This window comes from Thunnus albacares, chromosome 5, assembly GCF_914725855.1.
Source record: "Thunnus albacares chromosome 5, fThuAlb1.1, whole genome shotgun sequence".
NCBI lineage: Eukaryota > Metazoa > Chordata > Actinopteri > Scombriformes > Scombridae > Thunnus > Thunnus albacares.
In genome coordinates, this window is record NC_058110.1 from 13,418,435 (window position 1) to 13,443,058 (window position 24,624).

At 37.6% G+C, this 24,624-nt stretch overlaps 2 protein-coding genes across 2 annotated transcripts; both read left to right on the top strand.

Moving 5' to 3' along the window:
* Window positions 1–18: 18 nt before the first annotated feature.
* On the top strand, window positions 19–4,523 carry taf10 (TAF10 RNA polymerase II, TATA box binding protein (TBP)-associated factor). Its single transcript, XM_044352172.1, has 5 exons — window positions 19–446; window positions 1,052–1,209; window positions 2,189–2,253; window positions 3,915–4,029; window positions 4,197–4,523. The coding sequence occupies exons 1-5, from the start codon at window positions 314–316 to the stop codon at window positions 4,284–4,286; spliced, it is 561 nt and encodes a 186-aa protein (XP_044208107.1). The 5' UTR covers window positions 19–313; the 3' UTR covers window positions 4,287–4,523.
* A 484-nt stretch (window positions 4,524–5,007) lies between these two features.
* Window positions 5,008–21,345, top strand: ppih (peptidylprolyl isomerase H (cyclophilin H)). The gene is made up of 9 exons (XM_044350671.1): window positions 5,008–5,209; window positions 15,990–16,054; window positions 16,182–16,205; window positions 17,658–17,702; window positions 18,160–18,202; window positions 19,748–19,840; window positions 20,075–20,162; window positions 20,265–20,305; window positions 20,903–21,345. The coding sequence occupies exons 1-9, from the start codon at window positions 5,144–5,146 to the stop codon at window positions 20,969–20,971; spliced, it is 534 nt and encodes a 177-aa protein (XP_044206606.1). The 5' UTR covers window positions 5,008–5,143; the 3' UTR covers window positions 20,972–21,345.
* Window positions 21,346–24,624: the final 3,279 nt, after the last annotated feature.

The window sequence follows — 24,624 nt, forward strand, 5'->3', positions numbered from 1 at the left end:
ATCTTCGGAAATCTTCGGCTACCTTCGTCAGGTCGAAGCTGAGGTCACATGACGCTACTATCTGCAGCGTGAGCTTTCCGCTGTACGGTAGCTACAAACATTCCTGGCGCTAGCTAGCACATGATACTGCAATTTTCAAATCCTCCCAGTTACAAAAGTAGTATTAACCACAATTTACTGTTCCGTAGAAGAGTGTTGTAAGAGCTGTACAGGACGGAATCGCAGGTTTGTTCATATTTGGACATTTTCACTGCACTAACTAGCCAAGGTTAGCGCGTTAGCTGACGCCGCAAAGAACGAAAACAACATCAACATGAATATTGACAACGTTAATCAGTCTGTCACAACTGGAGTGTCATCTACGACGTCTTCAACTTCCAGCAATTGTATCGCAAATGATAATGCAACAACCAATGTCAGTAGCATCCCTTCGGTCACCAGTAATGGTAAGTTAACGTTATGTGACTTCGGCTAATGTTATTGTCCATGTTGTTGTTTCTCGACACTTAGTTCAAGGTAACAGTTGGGTTATCACTAGTTATTTCTAGTTATATAGATTAGAAGATGAGTTGTCGCTACATGTATGCAATAAGCTAATCATTTTTGCATGCATCATCACGTGTTGTAATAATAACAACTTTTTTATATAGCACCTTTAAAAACAGAGTTTATACAAAGTGCTTTGACGGACCAAGCGAAAGCAGAGTATTCAGAAGACAATATAACAACAAAGAGCCAAACAGTCAGGCCAAAACAAAACAAAAGCAAGACAAAATTAAGGCAAGAAGACAAAAGACGCTAAAACACAGTAAAGAGAAGACGAAAAGATAATAAAAGATAAAAAGACGGTACAAAACGATGTGTAGATAAGAGATTTTTTGTAACATGCCTGTAAACAAGGTTTTGGACCTCACAGTACTGCAAAACACCTCTCTCTAGAAGTAAAAACTGTAACCTCTTGTTAGTTGTGAAGTGCAGCAGATAAGTGTACACTTTCGTTTCTTTATGTCAGCATAAGGTCATCTTAATAACTTCAGATTAACTTTTACAGCTTCAGCCTCAGCGGCCATGGTGACACCATCATCAGACGTATCTGTCTCCAATGGCGTCTATGTTCCTGGTGGCATCACCAATGGAGATGTAAAGCCTGCCGTTTCCACCACGCCCCTGGCTGATTTCCTCCTGCAGCTGGAAGAATACACTCCCACAGTAAGTTTTATCAGTCAATTTACAACACTACTACTTTTACAGATAGGAGTATGTTGTCAGAAAGACTATAAATGTATTAGTTTTGTTAGAAGTTATTAGGCTCATTAGAGACGAGTGGCGCCTCGCCTTGAAAATGGACAACATCAGGCAGCTGCAGCAGGACGAAGTGACAGAATACTGCAGTCAGGTCTTATATTACTAAATATTTTACCTGTCACCTCACCTCAAACCCATTCACATCCTGAAATAAAGAAAATCAAAACATCAATCTATAGTTAAACTACATGAAGAGGAAAAGCAGAAATGCAAGAATTGATCGGTCAGATACATAGACTGGCGAGGTTTCACATCTGTGCAGATGTTTTTAAGAATACTCAGATCCTACTTGTTACCAAAAGTTTTATGTTGCTTCATAATGCAAGAATTAAATAACTAAGTAATGTTCGTATTGTAGGCTACCTATAACACTTGTAGGTAACAGAATTTGTCGGACAGAAGCAGCATGCTGATGCTGTGCAGGCCTGGCTCATCTCCAACGAGCCCATTAACAGCTGAATAGTGGTTAATGTGGGAAACACCTGGCAGGTTTATTTACCCAGCCAGCCAAATTAGCTTGTCACTGTCACCAAATATTAGCGTAAAGCAAACTTGCAGGATAATTTGCCTTGGTACACACAGTATAATTAAAAAATAAAATAATTTACAATGTTCTGCTGTCTCAGAATGTACATCGTCTTACAGTATCCCCCCTACGCCGGATGAATAGTTTGTTATTTACCAACTCCTGTCCTCCTTAGAGAAGTGTCCATCAGAGTTCAGAGACTGCACCAATACTCTTATTAGATTATTTGGCTGATTATTACTGAATAGCAGACATACAGTCATAATGTTCAGCACAAATAAGTGTCAGCAGCAGTGAAAGCAGACTATGGGGATCTTCTCTACAAGCTCAAGTCTGCTCTTTTATTTATTTTTTCAGATTCCTGATGCAGTTACAGGCTACTACCTCAACCGGGCTGGCTTTGAAGCTTCTGATCCAAGAATGTAAGTAATATGAAGACCGACTCTATGAAGTATAAATACCACATTAAGACACCGAGACCTTCAGGAACACCACAGAAAATTTCATGCTGTGATTTGGTATCAAAAACTTTTGACATTTGGAGATTTTCTGGAGGTTCTGTTCTGGAAATTGCTCAGAAACCTCCTTATTATCAATATACCTGGGAAAGCCATCTATCCTCTGAATGCCCTACGTCTCATGTTTGTGGTTGTAAAGTTTCATGAGGCTGTGATTATCCTAGAGGTCAACATATGTCATTTTATACAGTGAGGTCAAGTTTCAAATAATGATCTCACTACAATGAAATGGCTACTATGGGGACTAACATCATCGCATATTAATACCATTTGGCCAGTTGAATTCATGAGAGTCTCAGCTTTCCAGTCATACCAAATTTATGCAATTCCAAGACCGTTCAGGGATCCCAGTATGCAGAAATATTAAAATACACCATTTTTAGAATAGGTGAAAATAACACATTTATACTGCATGCAAAAAAACCTGCATGTTTTTTTGCCCAAAACTGCATGGTATTAACATAAAGTGGGCATGTCTGTAAAGGTGAGACTCGTGGGTAACCATAGAACACATTTTCATTCAGATATCTTGAGGTGAGAGGTCAAGCAACCCCTTTGAAAATGGCAATGCCAGTTTTTCTCTCGCTAAAATGTAGGCTAACTTTGGAGCGCTATTTAGCCCCCTTCCCCACAAGCAAGCGTGACACGGTTGGTACCATTGGATGCCGTAGGTCTTGTGGTTTAATATGATACCAGAATCTTCACACTGAGCCTGCTACAGCCTCTGAAAGCCGGAGGACACTGGCGTCCTTGTGAAGTTTAAGAGGTTAAAGATCTAAGAAACGGAGTAAATTATGAATTATTAATAAAAAAGAAGATAGTAAGTTAAACTGCAGTGAACATGTAGTCATAAAAAGAATGATGTGGCTCTGTGCTGTATGTTTAATCATTAACCTGAGACAAGCTAGAGCCACACCACAGCTTGACACAGAAGAATGGGGAATTATCGTCTTATCAGTGCAATTAAATGAAATGAAATGAAACGGATCCAATCATTGCCGCGTGGGTAACAGTTTCATACCTGAAACCTGTTTAGTATGTTTCCTTATGCTTACCATTAATTGGAAAGTAAATTATTAAGCTTCATGTGCTGAACTAGTTCGGACAAACTGTTTTATTTGTCGAATTAATGACCACAGTGTTTGATATTAGTTCATCTGCTGTCAGTCAGGTAATGTACTTTGGAAGATCATGTGGTTTGTTGAGTGATTAAAGCAAATGTAAATTTCTTTTTTTCAGAAAAGCTGCTATATATCTGTATACACTGCTACTAAACTCCATACATACTCTTACATTTATTAAACCATTAATTGCGTAACTTTTGTGATAGTTGCCGTTATGATTGCTCGGAAGTAAAAATGAGACCAGAGGAATTCATAGACAAGGTTTCCATAGAAGAGACTTTGTGTATCGTATGTCTGCAGGAGTGTCTGGTTAATAACCAATCATGTTGAATAAAAGGTCCTTTGATGTACTTGTTAGATATGTATGATGTGTTTTTATTGAGTTGGGTGTGTACAGACAGAAAAGAAACACAACAATTATTTTCATTTTCATTTCTTTAGAATCCGTCTGATCTCCCTTGCGTCTCAGAAGTTCATCTCAGACATTGCTAATGATGCGCTGCAGTACTGTAAGATGAAGGGCACCGCCTCAGGAAGCTCAAGGAGCAAGACAAAGGTCTGTGTTTCTCTCATTGTTAACATAAGCTTTAAATGTAAAACCTCCATACGATATCTTGACAGTGCTGTTGTTACAAGATGGTTGAAGGAGGTCGTTGTCTGTGTATTTAAGTATTTCTGATCATGTGTGGAGTTCTAATTTTTTTTCTTCTTCTCCATATACAGGATAAGAAGTACACTCTGACTATGGAAGACCTGACTCCTGCCCTCTCAGAATATGGTGTCAATGTCAAGAAGCCATATTACTTCACATAGAGCTGTCTGTCTTCAAGGCCTTTTGCTTTAGCTAGTTTTACATCCCTGCTGACCTACTAGAGTGTTGACTTTTTTTTTTTTTTATCATGCTGCTTTAGTATGGCTTTGACAAATCTTTGTAGTCACTTTGTCTTTTTTTTTTTTGTGGAGCCACCTTTGCATTTTGTTGAATTGTAAAATTACGTTTCATTGTGGAAATAAAACCCTTAATAAAAACCTTGGTGTCTGTGAGATTGAGAGATTGTAGAGGATGCACTGCTGGAAAGAGTTATACAATATCCAACTCAAGCTGAATGCTACAAGTTCACTGACGTTCTGCAGATGTAAAGGCACTTTTTTTTTAAAAAAATCTGTAAAATGCAGCTCCTTTAACACACTCAAAGTAAACAGTCACATATGAGAAAGGACGACTGGAAAGGTTTTAAGAAAAGGGAATTGCTATAAAGGGAGCTTAATGATAAACTATTTAGCTATTAACTTTGCTGGACTGTTGTGTTAACAGGAGTCCATGTTGTGGACTATGTGCAGCTGTTGGACCATAAAAACAATTAAATAAAGGTAGAGTTACTGACTTCACAAGGTCAATGTACACATGAAGCTACCTGATGATTGCAGTAAATGTCGCTTTGTTATTCTACACCTTAAAGCCCAAAAGCATCACCTAAGCCTTTCCGGTAGCGCCTTTTCCGCGACGGTAGTATTTTGTCCCCAACTGCGAGCCGTAGCATGTCTCTCTTGAGCCACCGTAGGTCCAAACGGCGCAGGCGCAGCTCTATGTTCATGGTTCAAACGAAGCTTATGTATAATCGAGCAAACAGCATATTTATTTAGTCTTAAAAAGCGAGGAAAGTGCCACAATGTCTGTTCAATCAACAAATCCCAACAACCCGATTGTTTTCTTCGACATCACCATCGGAGGGCAGGTGAGTCAGTCAGCAGAGCAGAGCAGCTGCTTTACTTCACAGCTAACGTCGAGTTAACGGCACCGCGTCTCACCAAGTTCAACATAACCACGTTTAAGTCAAAGTTTGTATCAAATGAGCTACTTTGATGCTATTTAAACGACTAACCTGTAACGCGCACAACAAACAATGCGGTCTTTGCATTGGGGTTTAAAATGCTGAGCGTGTTGTAGTGTAATTACGGTGTCAGCGGTGAAATGGTGAACACGCTTTCACACAATGATAGTCCTTGTTCCTAACAAGATAACATTTTGTTTAAGTCTGTTGTGGTCGTTAAGGGGACTCATCTGACAGCTCGTCGAGACATTATGGAGTTTACTTGGTCAAACATTATGAGAACACACGTGACTGAAAATGGTTATGATAACATGTCTGAATCTGTTTGCACAAGAAGGCTGGACGATATGGACAAAATCAAATATCACAATATTGTAAGGACTATTGGTGCTTTCACAAAATATTTACACAATGAGACTTTTGATCAATAATCACCAGTAATGTGGATATAATGACTAAGTGTGTAAAGACAAATAATACATAACAGCTACAACAGTCTGATAAGTTCAGAAAATGAATCACTTTGCGGTAATGCAGCCTTTAAAACCAGGAAAAGATAACACTTATGCCATATGACAATATTACGACATCCAATATTTAAGACGATACCTAGTCTTTTATCATATTGTTGATATAATATTGATATATTGCCCAGCAGCATTATTGATAAGCATACCTGTGGCTGAAAAATGAAGTGAAGTCCTTCTCTTTGCCTCCATGACCTGAACCCACCATGCGACTGGAAACACATAATTTAAAGAAATTGTGAAGTTATTAATCAAAATTGCACAGAGGCTATATCAGCTATCAGCTGTTAGTCACTTCACTTTTGAAAACCCTGCATGTATGCATAGGTCTGAATTTCTGTTTTTAGTTTTCTGTGTACCAGTTTTATGCTCCAGACTGTCACACTTGGTCGGAAATCTTGCATCACTAGACCCTAATGTCTGCATTTGCTTTACATATTTATGAGAACTGTGACATGTGGACCTGTGAAGTAGTGAAATAAGCCAGTAGATCGCCATCTTTGAAAATTTTTTACTTTTGGATGAATGAAAATTACAGACGGGTGTGGATCCAATTATCCAATTATTTCATGTTTATTTCAAGCTCAAGAAATGCTTTCCTTCTGTTTTATAAACGTAGGATACTTATAACATGCAATGATTAATCGATTAATTGATTAGTCGATTGACAGAAAATTAATTGCCAACTGTTTTAATTATTGATTCATCAATTTGAGTAGTATTCAATGAAAAAAAAAGGCAAATTTCTCTGGTTCCAGCTTCTTATATGTGGATATCTTCTGGTTTCTTTAGTCTTCTTTGATAGTAAACTAAATAGGCCTATCTTTCACTCGTGGATAAAAGAAAACATTTTAGGTTGCATCTTGGGCTTTGAGAAACAGTGATCTACATTTTTCACCCTTTTCTGACATGTTTACAGACCAAATGACGATTTGGTCTGTAATCAATTAATCAAGAAAAATATAATTGTTAGTTGCAGCCCTACCCTGGTGTCACATCCACTAATATAAAGGCAACAAGTTTAATCAAGACAAGACAAGAATGTTGCTGATTATATATTTATTATTTTTGCTTAACATATTTTTTCAGATACTAAACATCCCAAACAGGTTTTCTATGACCAACAGTAGGAAAGTTGAAGATGCTACAGGTGCAAAAGAAGGTGTGCTGGAGGAGTGTTTTTGAAAAGAAAGGTGGTGGAATAAAGCTCACATGCCTTTGTGCAAATTTTCTTCAGACATAAACAATTATTGCATCCTTTGCACAAAACTACACATGAGCTGTTTAGAATCGGAGCCACCACGTATAGAGGAAGAATAAATACAAAAAGAAATGTAGAATTCTGCTCTCATGGTAGTTTTAAAATATTTATATGAGGATAATAATGTAACACATCTTTCATACGTTACAACATACTGTACATACATGATTCCTCTTGACACTTCTATTGACACTTAAAAGACAAGTTCACAGTTTTTCAAGTCTGTCTTAAAACAAAAGTCAGGAGCTCAAATGAATATTGAAACAGGTTTTTATTTGCTGCAATCATTCCTCTTGAGGGTCCACAGTCCTCCCTCTGTGCAAAAATGGATTCAAAAGTTTATCTGATGCTAATATGAAGCTTCTGTCGTCCAAATGAGTCAAATCAAGTAGATATCTTTCAACATTACAGTCTTTTTAGTGCCAACGTTCCTCTTTTTGTTACTCTTTATCTACTTGTACCACCACAGCTCAACAGTTAAACACTGTCAGAGGAAACACAAAGAGGAAATTTGATGCCTCATAAGCTTCACATCAACTTTTAAATGCATTTTTTCATTTTGCATAGCAGCCAGTATGAACAGGAGGAATGATTACAGCGAGGAAAACCTCTTTCAATGTTCATTTGGGCACCTGACTGTTGTTTTAAGACAGACTGATGAACCTATCCTTTAACTTCTTCTCTTGTTTGGTGGTTGCATGTCTTCCTCTGAGGTGTTGTAGCTGTTGTTGTAGCTGGTATCCAGACTTCTGCAATGGAAATGTATTACTTGCTTTGCCTTGAGCATGTCAGCACAAATGGTTGTCAATATTTTATCAATTTTAAAATGCAGCATCATCCGGTCGCTGATGTTAGGATTTCGTTTCGAGCTGCCATAAAATAATATACATTCAGAGGACATTTTTCATTTCAGTGAACATTTGCAGCATATACTAATTTTCTTTGCGTGAATGCAGACAGCGTGAGGATCGTTGGGAAATGATTCACCTCTTTTATTGATAGTTCTTTTTAACACAGGCTAACAGACAACAACTGAATTTCGACTTATTAATGTTTTCTGATGTGTATAAAGGTAAACATTGTAGAAAAGTAATGGAGAAAGACGCAAACTGCAAATTCTACAAAGAAGCTGAGAAAGCAGTCTTGCTACTAGCTGTTCTGGAGCTTTCAGTTAGGTCACTTGTTCTTCATCAGCAGATTTAATTGTAGCTGTTTACATTTCTTTCAGTACAACCTCAGCTTTTACTGTAATCTGAGGCTCTTGAGCTTGGAAACAGCAGACTCTCTTACCTGAAGGTCCATTAAGCAGCTGCTCTGGAGCCTCAAGGTCAAGAACCAACTTTGAATTGGTCGATATTTATATAGATGAAGAATTACAGGAGGTTCTGGTTCAGTGATGCGTTTCAGGATGTTTATTTAAAGCAATACCTGCTTAGGGCAGTAAGTCAAAAGGCTATAGATATAACTCATCAGTCACCAGAGCATTTCCCTCTAGTCTAATATGTGACAAACATATACAAATGAATCTAGAAAATGTGTGATGTTTTTAAATATTTACAGAAGTTAAGCGTCTTGCTCAGTTTTTTTTTTTCTGCAGCACTTCTGCGTGTGCTGGTGAAGGGGTGAGACGTCCAGCATTTGCGTCCAGAACTGTCAGTCACTTTACGTTGGCTCTAACGCAGCATTCACACAGGGAGCCATTCATAGATGCTCGCTCATTTTCATGAAGTCTTTATTCGCTTCCTCGTAGCACGGCTGTGAGATCTGATATGTAACAGGGCTCGACATTAACTTTTTGAGGCTCTTGTCCTTCAGACAAGTACATTTTCTTTCATTTGTCCAGGCACAAAAGTCACTTGTCCAGGTAAAAATAACAATAATTTACTTCATTCAGACGAACAAACAGTTGAAAGCATCCCAACAGTGTCAACATATAAATTATTAATTAAATTATTAACTTTATTAAAGCCGTTACTTCCCTGTTAATGATCTTTTCATTTCATTTCAATATGAGCTCTATAGATTAATCATTGATGATCCTTCTAATGTTTAACAATGATGATTGACAGTGTTTCCTCTAGGATTTGTTTCTGTTGGGAGGGTGGTAGGCGCCCTGAAACTACTAGTTTTGTTATGGAGTGGCTGTGTCATGGGTACGAGGTGTCGACAGTGTCGTCATAGACGTGCACAGTAAGGCGGTTGTCTGTATCACTGTATTTCTCTATAGTGAGCTGAAGTGAAAGAAGTGCACAAAAATTAGGTAAATAAATATTAACAATATCTATTTATCTAAATTTAAAATATTACCAATATTAATTCACAACACATAAATAAACGTGGGCCTCATGGATGACAGATGGACCAGTGAGTCTCCATCTTAAAAACAAATCTGCATTTTCACACTGTCTATATGGTTCTTGATATACATCAATGTTTGCAATAAAACAAAATAACGAAACTGACTTATGAGGAAGTAATTCGGTCAAACCAAATTAAGAAAACAGTTTGACCAATAGATGAATCATTCAGATGAATAACGAATCAGCATTTCGTGTTGCCTAATAACCGCAACTTTCAGTTTTAGTGCTGAGTTTACAAGTTACTGAAGTCAACGACCGTCTAACAGCTGAAGAAAACATCATGTTAACAGAGTTGTTGTGTAGTGTTAGTATTTGTATTAAAAGGTCTGTTAATCCTTTTACGTTTTAATCTTGTGCTTTGACTTTTGTTTGTTAGGATGTCCTTTAGTTTACATTTGGAGACAGATGGTGCCTTTAAAAATATTTACAGAGCAGTAATCCATCTACATACAGGTGGAAGTCAGACCTTATTTATGTGTTTGTCTTTTCTCCTTAAACTTCTTCTTTCCATCTTGAATCAGTTGCGTCTTTTCTTTCAACACCATTAAGTTACATCCTGCAATTCTTCCTCATTTGTGTCTTCTCTCTCCTGATTCCTTCACTCACTCTGAAAATCTAAAAAACTACCTTTTAAAAATCTGACAGAGCATGAAGCAGAACTTTAACTTGTACGGTGTTAATTACAGTAATTGTGGACAAACTACACACAGTGTGAATGCATCAGCAGTCCAGCTATCCAAACTATCAAGCTAACATCACATTAACATTAATGTAACGTAAAGCAACAGCACCTGATAAACTAGTTGGTTGAAACAACATTGATGTAAATTTTAAAAACTTTTCTAGCTACTTACTTTGTTGTCTAATGTCTGACATTGTTATTTGATGCTGTAAACGTCATTTAATGTCATATATGTTCCTCTGAGCTCTGATTCATTTGTCTGCCCCATGAAAGCGGCTCCAGTTTGCCTGCTAGCTTCAGCACGGAGGGTCTGTTTGTTTTAAACACCCGAATAGCAGGAGTCAGTGGTGTAGAAGCTACAACAAACTGCAGTAGGAAGCCAGTCTGAGCTAACAGCTGTAAAGTGTAAATGCTATTTCTGAATTTGAAAGGTGGCTAAACAGCGTTTATGTGTGGTCAGCGCTAATGCTATACTGCTAGCATAAGTTACATTTGTTTTTATTTGTTTCTTTCGAGAGGGGCGGGGTGTCAGGCAATGGTAGGGGAAACACTGTACATAAAGTGAGGACAAGTTTTTTTTTAATGACTTGACTTGTCCAGTGGGGCAGGTAAATTTCTCTTCCACTTGTGCTATTAAAAAATCCACTTGTCCCGGACAAGCGGACAAGCCTTAATGTCGAGCCCTGTGTAACAGGTTTCTATTAGACATAGAGGAGAGTGTTTCTCTTCCCTTGTGATGGTTGAAGGGAATGTTGGGTTCCTTTGCTCAGATGCCAGTAAAGATGCCATAAGCACACATTTTCTGGTAGATGGCTGTATGGCTCCAGCGCCTCACTCTTGGCCCAGAATATCACACCCACCAGTAAACTGTTGGTGCACTCCAACCACAGAAGGTTAACAGTGATGTAGGCAGGTACACTTAAGCCAAAGACTGTACAGGCCACAGTCACAGCGAGATAAGGCATCCAAAATGTACTGAAGCCCAGTGTTAGGCTGAGCCACAGAGGCGGTCGTGGCTGGATGGACCCCTCCAGATAATTCTCCTCACCACTTTTTGTCTCCACGCGGGTGGTCGAAGTGAAAATCAAGTCGCTCCTTAGGTTCTCTTGTTGTTCCCTCGCTTCAGACAACATGTCAACCTTGTTCACCCACTGGGGAATCTTTGACCAAAAGGGCACCATTGCGATAATCACTGCAGTGAAAATCACCAAAGTGAAGTAGGTAATGAGTTTAGCCTCCTCTACTTCACACACCAGAGCCTTTACCCCTGTCACGTAATCCAGTTCCATCAGCTTGCCGTTGACAGAACCAAAGGAGTAAATACCAGCTAGCATCCACACCAGCAATGTCAAGACCACGTTCCTTAGGGATTTGCAGAAGGTGCTCTGGTTGCCGATGCGGGTATCTTCCAAATAGTAGTCCATTAAACCCAGGCACATCATGGGCAGTGGCAGCGCTCCGTATGTTGCCGAGGCATAAGCCAAGAGGTAGCAGGGTGGCACAAGAGACCTTTCAGCCCCAAGAAACCACACAGTTGCCATAAAAAACGCCATCACCATGTCAGCCAAGACGATGGACAGGCTGCACGTGCTTAAAAAGGAGGCATTCAGCTTCTTGCAGCATGAGCACAATACAGCTGCGTCCAGTCCTACCTTGAAAAGTATAAGAAACAGAAACTGCTTATTGTTGTCTGTGTGACAGCTAGACTCCCCCTCCCAATGCTCTATAATGGCCAGCATTTTGGCGGTGTGGATAGTTTGGAGAGATGATGGTGGCTTGAGCAGCATTTAGTTCAGTATCAAGATGCTCCAGGAAATGCTGTCAAAGAGAAGATAATATTGGTTAACAACCATGGCTATACAAACAATAAAGTAAAAGCATGTGCTAACAACCTTTGGCATGATCTAACAAAAGATGGTTGAGTAAATAACAAGTATGTTAACAGCCTAAATAAATATTATTGCCTTTGCTGTTTGAATGGCACCACTGCCCTTTTTCCCTGTTGGTTAATGTAATGAAAGTTAGTTAGTTCATTTAGTGAGTTAATTTTTATTTTTGTTATTAATATGTTTTTATTGTGTTTTCGGGTTGTCTGTCCGTCCCTCCGTCGGTCCCATTTTTGTTAACGCAATATCTCAGGAACACCTTGAGGAAATTTCTTCAAATTTGGCACAAACCTCAACTTGGACTTGAGAATGAACTGAATCATAAAATGCAAAAACACTTTTCTGGCCATTATTCAACACTGTGATACTGAATTGGTGACACTAAACACACTTAATGCCTTTTATTAAATTCCTTCAAAGTCTTCACTACAAATATTATGAGTCTGGACAGACATGGATGTGAACTGCAACTTGACTGGTTGCTGGAGGCGTGCAACCGTGAGGTGGTATTTCTAGTTTTATGTTAGTGGAGATGGTCTGTGTTTCAGGTAAGGTGGCCGACCTCTGCTATAAAACACTGTGGGAAGCCCTGACAGTACACACGAGTACCAAAGACTCATTCAGCACTCCACTAACAGATGCATATATAAAATCTGGCGTGTGTTTACCTCAGAATTTTTTTTTTTTTTTTGCGTCGAAGACAAAACTAGATTAAATTGAAGTATAGGCAGGTTGAACAATGAGAGGTCACATTGGATTGGTCAATGTGTGCTAAATATACCTTATTTTATTGCCAAATAGGGTGTAATTGTAACCTCTTAGTATAATTTCTTATCACACAACACACTAGGTTCAGTTACACGTACTGTACATCAATGGTAGGCAAATAGTGGCCTGTGGGCCAAATCTAACCCTGCAGCAAAAATATTTTGCCCCCAGATGAAAGTTCTGATTTTCATAGTTTACATCAAAACTTTCACATAATTTTTCACAAATCTACTGTAGATAAAATAAACACAAGGCTCCTTTTAATTATTGTAATATAACCTTGTTACATCAAACACTGTCCCCACACGAGGAGAGGCGTTAAAACTATGTTTGCTTCATGTAATTTGAACAGTGAACGGTGCTGAAATTAAGTCTAATAAACCGAAGAAAACCAGAAATTAAAGTTTAATGTGTGAATTCCACAACTTTAGCCTGTGAGATCAGAACAGATTTGTTCTTCAAAAACACAAATGGTGTGTTGATGCTGATGCAGATTTTTTCCCCCCTCAGATACAGTTTTTAACAGTCTTATAAGTCTATTTTATTCTTAAATGAATGAAAAGAAATAAACAAAACATCGGTCTGTCTGCGCCCCACAATGAAAAATCCTGAAAACACTTGCCAGTGGTTGAACTAAATTACTGATCCTTGGTGTGGAGCATTTAACAGAATTGTCCCTCTGTATTTATTTTCCACATTCCTGACTAAGAGGAGACACCAGGAATAAGTCAAAAACTGATCACAGTCACCAAATTTAACTTTTGAGGCACATCTAAAATGCAAAGGATACAACTGTCATTCTGTTAATGTACAGTACACTGACAATTATACATTTGACACTTTGACATTTGCATTTGTTATCCTTGCAAACAGAATCGAATTGGCTTTTATCATTGCAGCCTTGAGACACTCCTTGGTTTTCAAATATGTGGTATTCAAACTTCTCACATGGCTCTTTCACTAATCAACTCTAACTTCCTTCTTTTGCAAAGTCAGTCAGTTCCATGTTAATATCTTTCAGCAAAGCTACTCACTCCAGCAGCAAACACACCACCCTGAATTCCCTGCATTTAGTATCTGCATGATTTGTAACATTTATGATGAATAAAGCAAAGTTTACTGTTGGAGGCATGCAGCATTTCCTCCCAGCTACCTCAACAAGTTAAAAACCAGAAGTAGCTTGTACCTCTATGTCCAGGCTTGTTGTAGTCCAGTGTGTTTCAGCAGAGATCCAGGTGCTTCTCTCTCATCCAGTAAAGCAATTTAGAAGCCCTGCATGCTTGCATGCTCGTGGCTCGCCTGCAAGGTGTATGACTGTTGTCAGATGGTGCGGTTTAGGCAGCTCAATGGCTCCACCCTCCCATTGTGAATACAAAAAACAAAAAAACTTGGGACACGCCCTCTTTGTGTCTTCAAGGAAGCCGGCTTGTTTTGCCTCTCAAATGCCCCAGGTGACTACCTCTGGTTATGTCAATTTACATGTCCTATAACAGGTTACCCAGAGACACAGCTTCTACTAACAATACTTGTGAGTTGAAACCACGCCCTGTCACTGGTTTTGTTCGCCCGCACTACGTCCCTATACAATTACACTATAATCCCATGAAACCATGTGAAGGGTTGAATGGGGGCCTCCTAAAGTTGCTTCCTTGAAATACTTAACCTGACTATAACAAGAACAGTTGTTATACATCTTGTACTTGGTTCTTTATATTTATACTTGGCCTGAAGCTCTTCCTGATGCACAAGCTTTAGGGTAAAAGTAAAGAAGCATGTAAAAGAATTCCTCTATATGTAGTTTTCATGTAGCATTATAACGGAATTAGGTATTTTTACATTATAAATTAGCCTTACAAAAATCGCTCGGAACAGTTGTTGATTTAAACGCCTTGCAATTTAAAACGACTACATGTTGGCAACGCACCTCTGCAGATCAAAATATGATTCTGTTTTGTTGATTTTATTTCACTTTATCGCATGGTCTCTGCTCAGTTGTTTGCTTTTTGGGTTTATTTGCTTTCTGTGTAAATATTAATGTCCGTGTACGTATAGGTCAAGTAAACTGCAGGAGAGTTAAAACAGGTGTAGCAGGTGTCTTCCTGGAGTTTGTACTCTTTGATGTGACTGTTATATGAAACCATTAGGCTTGTGTCCAAATCGGTTTAGTGCACTTGATACTTTTTTTTTCTCATCTTCCTTTACAGTTTTTGTATTTTCTTTTGTATTCAAAGGAATCCAGAGTGACCTTTTTTTGAAATTCGACACACTCATTCCAGCATCACAACAAAAGTATTGCAACTGTATAAATTCTTTAAAATGTAGACTCTAAAATCTCTGTATGGTCTGATGAAGAAGCTTTTTACATGCTCTCTTACCTGTTGTCAGGCATTAGACTTAAGTGGACGTCACACCCCAACCAGAGAAAACCCTCCGTAGATAAAATGTTCCGTGGTCGATGTTTGTTCTGTGTCAACACTTTGCTTCTACATTTCATTTCATGGCCTAGAAACTGTAAACGTATTGTCTAAATGGAAAAGACGGCGGGTGGGATCCAATGGCTGCTTGTTTCACTGTGAGACGTTTGTGTGCAGTGATGTCTCGGGGACAAACTGATCTTTTTACACCGGCATATTGTCTGTTTTCACACAGACACACACAGAGACATTGTTCTCACAGTCGGCAAACGTATATTTGCATGCCCCTTTGGAGTTGTGGGAGGCCTGGGTGGACAGACGCTCCGTGCTGCAAAACTCACAAACGCACTCTCATCAACATAAAGTTCATGGAGGCATTTATGCTCAGTAATGTGTTGCATCACGATTGTGGATTCTTCTCATTCACAGCTGTGCATTACTTATGCTTTGACCCCTGAGAAATGCTATCAGAACTGGGACAAAATAGTCTCTATTGTTTCGATGAGAGTCTGGTTGACGTTTCTAGCGAAGAAGAGGAAGAAGCTAATGTGAAGGAAGAAAGATGAGAAAGAATCATACAGCTGTTATTCAGTAGACGTAGCGGCTGTTTTCAAGTCTGTAGAGTTTAACTGCTCGGTCCGGTTTGAGCCTACAGGAACAAGAATGATCTGATTCTATTCAAATCAATGGGGTGTTTTTGCCAGAGGCCAAATTGATTTATATGTCTCAATCTTTATTGAACATCTCAACTGTTTATAAAAAGTTCTCTCATCTGTTTTTTTTCAGGATGTCGGACGGATGAAGGTTGAGCTGTTTGCTGATGTGGTTCCAAAGACGGCAGAGAATTTCCGGTAAGGCTGCTCAGGTTATTGGATTGCATGGTCTGTTTTTTTGTTTGTTTGTTTGTTTGTTGTTGGGTTGGATTAGACTATTTCTGAGTTTCGTAGCTGTAACTGACAGTTTCGTTATCTCTTACAGGCAGTTCTGCACTGGAGAGTTCAGGTATGACGGTGAAGGGCACTACTACACCATCCCACACAATAGACCAGACACACATTACACATTGTTTATATATGCAAATATCCGATTAGTCCCAGCTTTTGGCTTCAGCCTCATTTTTGATTCATGAACATGTAAAACCTGTTTCCCTTCATCTGTTAAGGGATAAGGAACAAACCCTGATTATAATACAGGTACACAAAGAGCCATATCCTGCTGTAAGAAGATCATATCCTGACAACCTGATCCAAGAAAAAAACAAATAGTCTCATAAACTGTCTTTCAGTATTATGTCTACGTCTGAATGGATTTAATTGGAGAAAGTCAAAGAAAGCTTTTAACCCACAACGTTTGTGGCCAAATACTAAACATGATAGAGGATGTGCATTGTTACTGGCAGCGAGTCAATGAGGCTGATGGATTACCTCATAGTTAAATAACACGGAAGGTTTATGACACCATTTAACAGGACACCCCTTTAGGCATCCAACTCTGTTCCTTTATAATTATGTTACTAATATGCAAAGTAGGTCAAGTCAGTACATCCGTATACACACTTTGAGTTTCAGTATGAATGAAAAATGTGGTACAAATTAAATGTATTATTATTGTTATTTATATTAATAATAAAATCAGAGAGCGTTTTCATGAACACCTCAGTAAGCTCCCACAGAACAGGACCTGTTAAAATGCTTGTTGAACAGCTGCCAGCCATTTACTATCAAAACTCACATCACATACATAGATGAGCCTGCTTTGAGAGAAGCAGAAAGATTTGGCAGCTTGTTAAAGGCCCCATGAAACGGAGCGTCTTTAGCTTCTGTACTGTGATGTGTTTCCCAGTGAAACTGAATATTTGAGCGGTGTACAGTTAAAAGAGAGATTTAAATCAAATCCTTTGCTGTTGATTAGACCACTAAAAAGTGGATGGAGCTACAGAGGCCTGTTGGCTCCACACACACCTCCCTCAACTGTTGTTAGATCAGGAGGAAGAGGAAGAGGAAGAGATAAATGAATTAGACCAAATTGTTTTTGAAATGAGAACTCACTGATATCCAAACACACATCTCTTCCTTTCGCTCTCCATATTGCTCTTTTAGCTACTACAGCCCACAAATGGTGAAGTGCGGTTTTATATGACCAATGTGGCTAGCTACTCACCCAAAGTCACATTTGATTGGATGAAATTTTGTAAACGCTCCTGAATACAGGATGTGTCAATAAACATTTGAAACCATTTTACAGGAAGAGAAAAGACAGAGATTTTGATGTAAAAATACTGTGATGCTGATATTTTTGACACATATTCGGCATATAACAAGAAATAAATGAACACGGACACTTGATTAAAACTGTGAAAATGTATTTTTCATTTCATGGGGGCCTTTAAACAAACAGTATGTTTGTCTTTATCGCTAACTTCATTTTGTCCCGTCTCAAACTTGTGTCCTACAGGAAGGATGGAGTCCCCATTGGTTACAAGGGCTGCACATTCCACAGGTACAAACATGGCAGTTTGATGTGTGTAGCTCACATTGTACTCGGATGTTGGAAAGATAAACATTTTTAATGATTTTTAATACTTTTGAATGATTGTAATTCATCTAGAAACCCCACATCCTCTGGTGGCTTTTAAAGTTATTTAACAAGAACACAAGTGCGATCCTGGACACAGAATGAAATAATAGCAGTCAGATGAGTTTGTTTTGAGTTGAGTTTTTTGGTTTAATATTGTATATGCACCATCTAGATACATACATCACAATGAAATATACAGTATATTGAAAACACTGATCTGTTGGCCAGATTAAACAACAGTAGTCATGCCAATTTGCTTCATATCAATTTGTTTTATAGCGACTATCAACACATCATATACATTTTTATTTCCTATCAAAGGTGAGCTTTACTTCCGCAAATATGAGTCTATTCATATGTTTTTATTGTTCATTGACAGGGTGATCAAAGACTTTATGATACAAGGAGGGGACTTTGTAAATGTGAGTACATGCACACCTCTTCTGCTGTCTGCTTAGTGACATATTTTAATAATATGGCATAATAAAAAGCTTTGTTCATATGATGCAATCACAGTAATGTTAAAACGATCTGACTGTGAAAGATGATTGTCCCATAAACCATGCAAAGGAAGTGTTAAATTAAAAGCTGCTGGAGAAGCAAGGCTTTTTTTTCAAACCTGAAGACATGGTGGTAGATGACTTGTACACTACGTCACTATAGGAAGTGAGCCATCATCAGTGAAGCACTTATGAAATTATCGAACATTTCTTGTATCCATTAAAGGGGAATTTACAGTTGCATTTCCATAAAGTTGGGGGACTTGCAAGAGACAGATTAAAAAAAAAAGTGGTCAAAATTGAATCAACAGAGACCAAGATATCCTGACTTTTAGTCCCTAGTATGAGTCAAGCTTCAAAAGCACTTGATCCTACATTTCCCATAATGCAACTCAACAGCATCATTCATTAGACGTTCCCTGCCTCTTAAATTCCCTCAATATTCAAACAGGTAATGTGTCAAATATGTTAAGTCTCAAGCCTGAAGGTGCGATCACATGACCCCCGAAAAATGATGTGATGTCATGTTTCTGATGCAGGTTAGAAATAAATATCGAGCACAGAGATCACAAACTATAAACAGTGTATAAAAGTGTTGCTACAGTTTGTAGTGGTGATGAAACACACTAGAACAATAACTTATCCGTTTCCAAACACAGTTCAGAAGTGTTTCTATTGTCCGACCGACCATATCTGCCCAGTGAAAGGAAACACACACTTGAATTTGTCAATTGAACGGGCTTCAATACAAGTGAAAGTGTAACTAAATGAGTATTCATACGATGGAAATATAATGTGACGGCACCTTAACTCATGATAACCCTGATGACATCAACTGGATTATTTTCTTTGTAAAGCTCCCTCTATAACATTTAACAACAGCTTTCACAGGCAGTAGTACACTCCACATTAAGAAACATAATTGGTAAGATTTTCTTAATCTAACACATTATAGACTCTGAGAAATTGTAAAGATCAGTGAAAGAAGCTTAACTCAACCTACATGACAGGTGTTTTGTGATGTCGGAGAGGTCTGTGTGTGTGCCACTGCCAACTAAAACCATCCAAAAAGCTCCCTGTAATGTTTGTAACGTTGTCCTGTGTGAGGAGGACACTTACTTAACCTGTACAGCGGCTCCATATTTTTCATTAAGGAGTGGCTTTATGGCTTCCTCATATTTGGCATGAGATTTGCTTGGGTAATAGAGTCTGAAAGCTGGTGACTTACACAAACGATTAACTAAACTAACTGACTAAACTAAAAGCATTAAAGCAAGTAGTTTAAGGAAGCAAATCATTAAATCAAGATCAGAGCTAAATTGTGGGAATGAATTGTGAGCTGTGAATTGAGCTGCATGAAAAAAAAACCCTTTAGTCTTCAGCCCTCTGGTGGTGAACATGTGAATTACAGCAAATCTAAACTTTTTGAACCTATAATTTTCTCTTTCTCTTTGGTGCTTTGTGAAGGGTGATGGAACCGGTATCTGCAGCATCTACAGAGGTCCATTTGCAGATGAGAACTTTCGGATGAAGCACTCTGCGCCTGGTCTTCTGTCCATGGTATGTGTGTCCATCAGTGCGCTGATGGCAGAGACACTCCTGAATCAGGAAAAAGTCTTTTTACAAATCTAGATATGGGTTTACTGCAGAATTTCTCTACAAGCATTTTTTGTATATCCTGTATTATACTGCATGAAATAATTTAGTTAGACCATGAGATTTGATTGATCCATTCAAAGTGAATGAACTCTGAACCTTTTTTTAAAACTGCTATTTCTCAATATTGCTTCTCAGGCAAACAGTGGTCCAGGGACAAATGGTTGTCAGTTTTTCATCACCTGCACTAAATGTGACTGGTTAGATGGAAAGCATGTTGTTTTTGGTGAGTAAGTCTACAATATGAATTATATATTCATATTTATTTAGAGATGAATGTTAATTTGTTTGTGTCAGAGTTTAATTGTCTTATTCATGATTGTTTCAGGAAAAGTGGTCGATGGTTTGCTGATCATGAGAAAAATTGAGGTAAAAACCAAATTTTAAATGTTGATTTATATTAATTTAATAGTCTACATTGCTAGAATTATATCACGTGATCCATTTGTCAGAAGTAAATCAGTCAAGAAACTTTAGACTGATCTGTTAAATTGACCAAAATACTATGAAAATAAGAAAATGTATTCAAACAACCTAAAAATTGTTTGGAAGCTGCTGGACACTAATCACTGAGTGATGAACATTTATGTAACATGTTTAAAGTTAAAGGCCTTCTCTTCCTCATACAGCAGTGTACTGACTTGTTACACGTTCCTGAATTATTTCACTCATATATATATATATATATATATATATATATATATATATATATATATATATATATATATATATATATATATATATATATATATATATATATATATATATATATATATATATATATAAATAAATAAAACATGTAGTCAGAATGTGTGTGTCAAATGCCTGCTTAATGTTTCTAGCAGGCTTCACTGACCTGATAAAACTTCAGTCACGAATATTTCAGAGCAGGTGTCCTACCGTACAGTAAATGATGTTCACGTTTACATGTTTATGTAGTAAATTTGTGTTGCTTCTTCCCAACAGAATGTTCCTACGGGACCCAACAATAAGCCCAAGCTGCCCATCCTCATTGCACAGTGTGGAGAGATGTGAGCCAGCTCGCTCAAAACACCGTGCTTGGAAAAGGGGGAAAACAACACAATCTCTGTAAACATGAAGTAGCGTCTCATTATTACTTCACAATCCTCAACAAACCTCAACCTACAAATTTTTTTTGCCCTGTATGGATGCCTTCTCCCAAAATACACATTGAAAGACATTATAGAAAGTTCAGCAGATTCCAGATGGGTTTCAAGTTTTGTTTGCTGAATATCATGTTCAACACTGTCATTAATGATTTTACGAATTTTGTGTATCCCGACATAAAAAGACAAGTAAGAAAATGTCATTTTTTCTAAAAAAAAATGAGATGCTAATTCAGTTACTCTGTGTATCATTAATGATCAATAAATTGTTTTACATTTTTTATAAACATTTGAAGGAGATTGGTTTGTTTTGAAAAAAACTGTTCACATCTGTATATGACATCATACTTAAAAGGTTTTTTGTTCCACTCAACCCTAAATGGTAGAGTATACCATTTAAAGTAGATGTGTGTAATTACTTTTGACATTAAGCTCACAGCAGTAACGAGGAATTTCAATTACTATCAACCACAGTTTCACAAAATCTGTTGTTATTAATGAGTAACAAAAATCTGAAAGTTTGAATCTATCAGGCTTTTTTAATGTTTTTAAACCACATATCCATGGTTTGAAACTACTCTGAATTGCACATTTTATACTGTAGGAACATTGTGTTCCTAGTGCTTTTGTCAGCCAATTCTTCCCTCCTCATATATTTTTGACCATGAGAAACACAGGGATATTTTCCTCAAGATCTTTAGCTTGGAAAGAGGTTGATTTTATCAGCATGGAATTGTACAGAGACGTAGTTTGACGGTGAAGTGATTGCGGGTAATAATCTCAACCTCATCCTTTGGGTGCAAACACTTTACAGCGAAAGGCGCGTGAGTCCTCCCGGCACACACTCCAGTGCCAAGCAATCCTCTGCTGAACTTATGGCTACCTCTTCTTATCCCAGCCATCCATACAAATCCAAGCCACCAGACCCCCTCCCCCATCCACCACGCTCTCCCTCTTCTGCCTTGGACCTCGTTTCCGTAGCACAAAAGAATCCTTTCAGATGGAGACTCTGTTCTTATGGAGGCAGGAAGAAGGTTTTTTTTTTTTTTTCTTTTTTCTTTTTTTGGAGGGGGGGTCTCTGGTCTCTTCATGGGGAGGCTTTCTGGGGTCAATGCTAAAGCCCATCTGTGGGAGAACGGGGCTTCGGCCATTAACAGCGAGCTCTTCACACATCAGCCAGTGCTCATAAACAGTGCCAGTGGAGCATTAACATGACAATAGGTGGAGGGGGGGGCTGCGGTGGGTTTGTCTCACACTCACAGTCTGGGTCTGTCTGCTCTGTGCTACTGGAAGTGGAGTTTCTGAATTCACTGTGGATAATGACCGCATTTAACCAGTTTATTGTGCAGGGCAATTTGAGTGGATAAGCAAATTGTATGTTATTATAAAAGGGTTCAGTGTCACTTGTGTACCCCTTCAAATTTAAGAAGGGTAATCATCTAAAAAACAATTGGCAGAAGTAGGAAAGAGGATTTTAAATGTCTCCCCTGTGAATCCCTGATTATTTCAGGAGACAAACACTCTGCTTGGTGTTTAAATTGTGAAGGAACATGATAGTTACTCATCAATTGGGTGTCATGTGTTTTAAGATAACATTTATCCAAAACAGTAAACCAATCATTGGGGTTAATCTCAGAAATAACATTGCATTTGAATTAGAAGTGTCCTGTAGTATGAAGTAGTGAACTCAGCTGTCTGTGTATCGCTGCTGGTGAGGACTTGCTGTTAAGTACTGCACACTAAAATGAGCTCTCTTCCTAAATCTTCCAAGGTATCGTGCATTTTTGAGAGATACTAACCAGCATGTACATCATGTTCACTGAATAAAATATTGAGGCCTCACTAGCCTTCATGTAATTTAGGTCAGTTATCCCTCAATACATTTCCACTGGGCTGCACTCAGAGCACATGGAGCTACAGATAGCGTTGACAACATCTATAGGCATTTAATGTTTTGTCAGTAGCAGACATACATACAACCTTTCCATTCAGGCAAGAATAATTATATTCAGAGGCTTGAGAGACACAACTGAAAATTTATTTAAAATGTATTTCTATTTAAGTTTTATTTTACTTATTTACTTTGGAAACTGTCATCTGGTGTTTTATTGACAGTTGTTTGTTCAGCAGAATAAGTCAAATGAACGGAAACTGCTTTTCCCAAACATTAAAAACATGAAATGAAGATATTAAAGTCATGCTGTGTCTATTCAGACCATTTAATGATGTCATTTTATGTGAGTAAGGCATGATATTAATTCTAGACGCGCGTGTTTTGCAAGTATTTGTACATTTTGTTAAAATCCGTCAAAAGACCAACATGATACAACCAGAGATACTCTGTTACTACAAGTGTCTTTTTGTTTTCTCTTTATTGAACATTATGAACATACAGACATTCAGCTGGTGGATGTACAATGGATATTATTTTACAATTCAATATTCCTATATGTGGAAAAAAGTAGATATCAATCAAATGAAATATGAAAAAGTAAACAAATGAAATATGAAAAATAGAGTATCTAAACATAATAAGTAAACAACAACATAAAAAAAATCAATATACCTTAATCAGGAGCTATGGAAAATATTTCTTTATATATTTCTTAATATAACAGTGTGGGTTCACTTTTTTTGTTCGCTATAAGGGTTAATGTATCTATATACAAATTGAATTCAACCAGAAAAATATTAAGGCTTGGGAAGGACTTAAAGAATCCAGCTTTACGCATATGAAATTTACCAACTACAAGTATAAGATTTGTCATGTAACTCAAAGGTTTATTATTACATTCAAATTTAGTAATAATGTCTTTAGGCATAATTGATATAGAATGTCCAGACTTGTTATAAACAAACTTCTCTATGTCTCTCCAAAACGCAGATGAAGAGGGGCAGTTACAAAACAAATACATAACTGTTTCTGGCTCAGCGCCACAAAAAGGAAATTTAACATCTGTTATTAAATTTGAAATTTATTGTGTTACATGGGTAAATGTTATGTAAGATTTTAAAATGAATTCCTCTGATCTTGTTCAAAACAGAATTGGAAGGGGCATAACCATGCTTTACGTCAGTTTATATAATCTAATTGTGAATTCCAAAAAGATTCCCTTTTAAGTGAATTTTATTATAGTTTTGAAGCTCTTACCTTATATGTTTGTTTGTACATTTTATTTCTGTTAATTTTGTTCCACCAACTTTTAAACAAGGCACTTGGACATTACCATTTTGTATTTGAACAGAAAAGATTTGGCTCTTAGGAAATTTTCATAACTATAAAGATTACCTTTATCATCAAACAAAGCTTTAACAAAGATTATACCCCCTTCAATCCAGTTCTTTTTATATATAATTTTATTGTCAACAGTAGGCTAATATTACTGTTGTTCCAAATTATATCCTTATGTGGTGAGAAGTTGGGAACATAACACAATTTCCAAGTCTGCTGGTAGAGAGTTTTACCGGCAGTTTAGAAACAATGTAGTTACACCCTTTTAGAAACTTAAAGACACCCACATTTTTTAAATATATTGTATGGTATAAAATTCCATAATTAAG

What these genes read in the sequence shown, in the direction of transcription:
- taf10 (XM_044352172.1), top strand. Translation starts at nt 314, where the DNA reads ATGAATATTGACAACGTTAATCAGTCTGTCACAACTGGAGTGTCATCT. An exon ending in GAAGCTTCTGATCCAAGAAT is followed by an intron (nt 2,254 to 3,914) that starts GTAAGTAATATG and finishes TCATTTCTTTAG; the next exon opens with AATCCGTCTGATCTCCCTTG. An exon ending in GCTCAAGGAGCAAGACAAAG is followed by an intron (nt 4,030 to 4,196) that starts GTCTGTGTTTCT and finishes CTCCATATACAG; the next exon opens with GATAAGAAGTACACTCTGAC.
- ppih (XM_044350671.1), top strand. Translation starts at nt 5,144, where the DNA reads ATGTCTGTTCAATCAACAAATCCCAACAACCCGATTGTTTTCTTCGAC. An exon ending in AAGGAGGGGACTTTGTAAAT is followed by an intron (nt 18,203 to 19,747) that starts GTGAGTACATGC and finishes TGCTTTGTGAAG; the next exon opens with GGTGATGGAACCGGTATCTG. An exon ending in CGCCTGGTCTTCTGTCCATG is followed by an intron (nt 19,841 to 20,074) that starts GTATGTGTGTCC and finishes ATTGCTTCTCAG; the next exon opens with GCAAACAGTGGTCCAGGGAC.